The sequence below is a fragment of the Theropithecus gelada genome, unplaced genomic scaffold (assembly GCF_003255815.1).
Source record: "Theropithecus gelada isolate Dixy unplaced genomic scaffold, Tgel_1.0 HiC_scaffold_2234, whole genome shotgun sequence".
Lineage (NCBI taxonomy): Eukaryota > Metazoa > Chordata > Mammalia > Primates > Cercopithecidae > Theropithecus > Theropithecus gelada.
Window position 1 is genome coordinate 587 of NW_020258687.1, and position 5354 is coordinate 5940.

Genomic DNA, 5354 nt, shown 5'->3' on the forward strand with positions numbered 1-5354 from the left:
ATTTCAATTTCATTTATTTCTGCTGGAATCTTCATTATTTCTTTTCTTTTAATTTTTGGTTTGCTCTTTCTTTGCAGCTCTTTAAGATGCATCATTATATTGTTTATTTGAAGTTTTTACCTGTTTTGTTGTAGGCACTTATGGCTATAAACCTCTTTCTGAGTACTGCTTTTGCTGTATCCCATCGGTTTTGGTATGTTGTGTTTCCATCGTCATTTGTTTCAATAAATTTTTAAATTTCCTTCTTAGCTTCTTCATTGACCCATTATTCATTCAGGATCAGATTATTCAGTTTCCTTTTTTTTTTTTTCACAAGCAAAGTATATACTGTTTATTAAAACAAAGCAAGGGAAACAAAAGGCTTCAAAATCCTTTCCATGTAACGTAGCTTTAGTCAAAAAAACAAAATATACGAATGCCAGGAATATGTACAGGTAGAAAAAGTATGCATTCACCAAGCGAAATGCAACATTAATTGAAATGGAAACTAAAGAAACGCTTTGTAGTCGCTTGGATTTCCCTAGGGGACAGCAAGTTAATGCTTATCAGCAGTCCTCAGAAGAGACATTTTTGATTAATATCAGACCCATCTGACTCAGTCTATTAAACCCTGAAGGAAGGATACTCTTCAGATATAAAAGAGATGCCTTTGATTAATAATTCTACCCTATTGCCATTCCAAGCACTAACAACTATGTAGCACCTCTAGAAAGAGAGAGCCTTTGAATTCTAGGAAGACACAGTTACTAAAATACCGAGGTGCCCACAAACGCTTCTCAGCTCTCCCTGCTGAGAAGAACCCAAGTTGTGAGGTTGGGGGGTCACTGCTGGAGCAGGAAAAACCTTGTTACATAATTTACTTCATGGTCTGCAGTTAGGGTCAGTGACTTATGACATAATTCCTGCTTGATGATAATGAAATTTACAAAAGCCTGAAGGCAGAGGGAGTGACTGGTCTTACACTAACCACTGGCTGACTCCCTAGGCCTGACACGGTCTACACCACAGCCACCCGCACATATTTTCCTTTGCCTACTGATGGGTTCTGAGATGTACACAAGAGAGGAAATTGCTTAGTCCAGCATAGAGAGCCTCTGTGCTGAGTAGCCAACATGGGATCGTCACACAGAGGTGGGAGGAAATCGATTCTATTCTGGCTCTTTATTTGCAAACTTCTGCCCAATCGGCACTGCTCTCCTCACATCGACGCGCTTCTCCTGATGCTCAGGACCAGCCTTCGTCCGTACTCTCTGTAGTCCACCGACTTCACGTCCATCACAGTGGCCTTAATTCGAGACTCTTCGTTGTAGGTCTCTACTTTGACCCTGACTCTGAATATGAAAGATCGGAAGTTGGCATTCTGGAAAACTTCTTCAAATGCCTGTTCATTCTTATCTTTTAAATCCCCAAGATAAGCAGCATTTTGTCCAAGGATAGCTTCAGCAGACTCCTGGAAACAAGTCACCCACTGATTCTCTTGAAAATCTGCAATATTTACTGACAGGATCATGTGGTACTTGAAATTGGGAAATTCGGTGTCGCACTTCTCACAGCGGTACAATCCGTTCTGTTGATCAATCACTTTCTTATTGCAGTCCTGAGTCGGGCAGGCTTGGTACATGCAGTTCTCTTTGCGAGGATACACCACTGTGGCCACAGAACTGAAGTAGTCCGGCTTGTTGCCTTGGCCCAGGTTCTCGAATTTGACCTCGTACAAGGTTTTCCAGTTGGTGTTGCCCCCTCCAACACTGCCGCTCTTTAGATCAGAGATGGAAACACCGTCTAAGGCTTGTCCTTCTGCGTCAAACCAACCACGAAGCTTATAGGCCTCCGGGATGTCAGGATTCGCAATGATAGTGCTTGAAGACAGCACGGAGAGGCTCCGTCCACCGAAATCAGAGACTCTGGCTCCTTTGATAGCCAATACGGGCTGCCTAGAACCATCAAATTTATCAGCATCTTCCCCCCACAGTGTAGCAGTCACCACCTTCCAGGATGTGTCCATTAAGTAGATATTCCTCTTCGCAACCTCTCTGTTGTTAGACCTCACTGTGATTTTAGTGGCATCTTCGTAGCTCTTGCAGATCCCCATGATTTCTACAAGTGAGTCTTTCATCTTGTTCTCGAGGTCATCAATCCCCGTGAGATCAAACTGAACCGTAGGTAAATGATGGCCGTCTTCACAGGGCATGACGGAAGTCTCGTTATTGAAGGTCATCTTGAAGTCATTTTTAACAGCTGTGAACTGTTTGTTAGCAATCTTCAGGGTGCCTTTTGGGAAATAATACACCTTGTTCACTTCAATAAGGGGAAAGAACTTGTCCACTTGCTCGTTGAAAGCTGTAGCTCTGATTTCACCACTTTCATCAACCAGTTCCAGAGAGAAACGCTTCCCTTCCCCTCGGGAGTTGCTCCAGGTACAGATCTGACTTTTGTTGGTAACATGAGCACAAATAGTCCACTTGAACTGGTAAGGAGTGAGGCTGGCAATGGGCACCACTTTGGACTGTGTTCCCCCAGAAGTGTTTGACAGGCTGGGACCTCCAGCTTTTCCAAATGTCTTTGAAGCACCATAAGCCTTAGAAACAGTGGAACCCGCTCCGGAGCTTCCGTGCTATTGCTGGGGCTTGCTGCTTGCCGCTGGGCTGCCTGCTGACACTGGAGGACCTGCTTGTGGCTGCCCGTGTCCTTCATTATAGGGCACTGGATTGCCAATCTTTACTCCAACTACTTCAGCTGACTTCAAAACTTCTAATTCCATCAAAATAACTACTCTTCTTCCATCTTTCAAAGTGTTCATGATAAATCAGTTAATCTGGCAAACACAGTTGCTGGACAGTTGTTCTTGCTCCACAAGGGGGTTCAACTGTGTTGCCAACATGAAAGAGGATAGAGGGTTCAATCCATCACTCACAAGCAGTCGATAACATGGAGGACTATTCCCCATAGTAATGGGAGGGATGTTGATGACTTGGAGGATGGGCTTTATGGATGTATCCCCCTGCTGCATGATGTTCGCAATGGCCCCCTCGCTCAGTTGCCCGACCATGGCTCTGCCACCCCGACTCCCGCGCGGACCCCACAACAGCTCGAGCTTCCCCTATTCAGTTTTCATGTATTTGTATAGTTTCCAAAATTCCTCTTGTTACTAATTTCTAGTTTTATGCCACTGTGGTCTGACAAGATCCATGATATTATTTCAGGTTTTTTTTGTTTTTTGTTTTTTTTTAAATGTTTTGAGACCTAACATATGGTCTTGTCCTTGAGAATGATCCATGTGCTGGGGAAAAGAATGTGTATTCTGTGGCCGTTGGATGAAATGTTCTGTAAATATCTATTAGATCTATGTGTCTGTAGTGCAGATTAACTCTGTTTTGTTTGTTTGTTTGTTTGTTTTTGTTGTTATTGTTGTTGTTGAGTTTCTGTTTGGCAGATCTGTCCAATACTGAATGTGGGGTGCTGAAGTCTCCATCTATTATTTTATTGGGGCCTATCTCTCTCTCTAGCTCTAATTGCATTTGTTTTATATATCTGGGTGCTCAAGTGTTGCGTGCATATATATTTAAAATTGTTAATATCCTCTTGATGAATTGACCCCTTTATTATTATATAGTGACCTTTTAGTCTCTTCTCAAAGTTTTTGTTTTGAAATCTATTTTTTCTTATTCTTTTTGTATCTTTTAAGTTCAGACATACATGTGGTGCAGGTTTGTTATGCAAGTGAACTTGTGTCATGGGGGTTTGTTGTACAGATTATTTTGTCACCCAGGTATTAAGCCTGGTACTCATGAGCTATTTTTCCTGATCCTCTCCCTCCTCCCGTCCTCCAGTCTTTGGTAGGCCCCAGTGTCTGTTGTTCTCCTCTGTGTGTTGATTTTTTCTCATTTTTAGCTCCCACTTATAAGTGAGAACATACAGTATTTAGTTTTCTGTTCATGCTTTGCTTTGCTAAGTATAATGACCTCCAGCTCCATCCTTATTCCAGCAACAGAGATAGTGTCATTCGTTTTTATGGCTGCATACTATTCCGTGGTATATATGTACAACATTTTCTTTATCCAGTCTACCATTGATGGGCTTTTTGGTTGATTCCATGTCTTTGGTATTGTGAATAGTGCTGCAGTGAACATATGTGTACATGTGTCTTTATAACAGAACAGTTTATATCCCTTTGACTGTATACCCAGTAATGGGATTGCTTGGATCGAATGGTAGTTCTGTTTTTAGGTCTCTGGGGAATGTGCACACTGTTTCCCACAATGGTTGAACTAATGTACACTTCCACCAACAGTGATTAAGTGTTTCTTTTTCTCCACAACATCACCAGCACCTGTTATTTTTTAAATTTTATTTTATTTTTTACTTTTTAATAATAGCCATTCTGATTGGTGGGAGATGATATATCATTGTGGCTTGAATTGCACTTCTCTAATGATCAGTGGCTTTGAACTTTATTTCATATGCTTGTTGGCCGCATGCATGTCTTTTTTTAAATGTGTTTGTTCCTGTCCTTGGGCCACTTTTTAGTGGTATTATTTTTTGTTTTGTTTTGTTTTCTGAGATAGAGTCTCAGTCTGTTGCCCAGGCTGGAGTGCAGTTGCATGGTCTCCGCTCACTGCAACCTCTGCCTCCCTGTTTGAAGTGATTCTCCTGCCTCAGCCACACTAGTAGCTGGGATTACAGGCATGCACCACCATGCCAAGCTAATTTTGTATTTTGTTGATTTAAAGTCTGTTTTATCAGAGACTGGGATTTCAACCCCTGCTTTTTTTTTGCTTTCCATTTTCTTGGTCAATATTCCTCCATCCCTTTATTTTGAGCCTGTGTGTCCTTTGCACGTGAGATGGATCTTCTGTATGTATCACACCGATGGGTCTTGACATTTTATCCAATGTGCCAGTCTCCACATTTAAGATTAATATTGTTATGTGTGAATTTGATCCTGTCATCATGATGCTAGCTGGTTACTTTGCACATTAGTTGATGCAGTGTCTTCACTTCATAGTGTCATTGTCTTTATATTTCTGTTTGTTTTTCAGTGGCTGGTACTGGTTTTTCCTTTTCATATTTAGTGCTTCCTTCAGGAGCTCTTGTAAGGCAGGCCTGACGGTGACAAACTCCCTCAGCATTTGCTGTTCTGGAAAGGATTTTGTTTCTCCTTCCCTTATGAAGCTTAGTTTTGCTGGGTATGAAATTCCGGGTTGAAAATTCTTTTCTTTATGAATGTTGAATATCGGCCCCCACTCTCTTCTGACTTGTAGGGTTTCTGTAGAGAGATCCGCTGTTAGTCTGATGGGCTCTCCTTCGTAGGTAACCTGACCTTTCTCTGTGGCTGCCCTTAACATTTTTCCTTT

General features: G+C 41.8%; 1 protein-coding gene across 1 annotated transcript; it reads right to left on the reverse strand.

Moving 5' to 3' along the window:
* Nucleotides 1-312: 312 nt before the first annotated feature.
* LOC112617520 (replication protein A 70 kDa DNA-binding subunit-like) lies at nt 313-3095 on the reverse strand. Its single transcript, XM_025374274.1, is given in 2 exon segments — nt 313-1497; nt 1663-3095. Coding segments are annotated over 2 exon segments (1686 nt in total). The 5' UTR covers nt 3050-3095; the 3' UTR covers nt 313-1198.
* Between the last annotated feature and the right edge of the window lie 2259 nt (nt 3096-5354).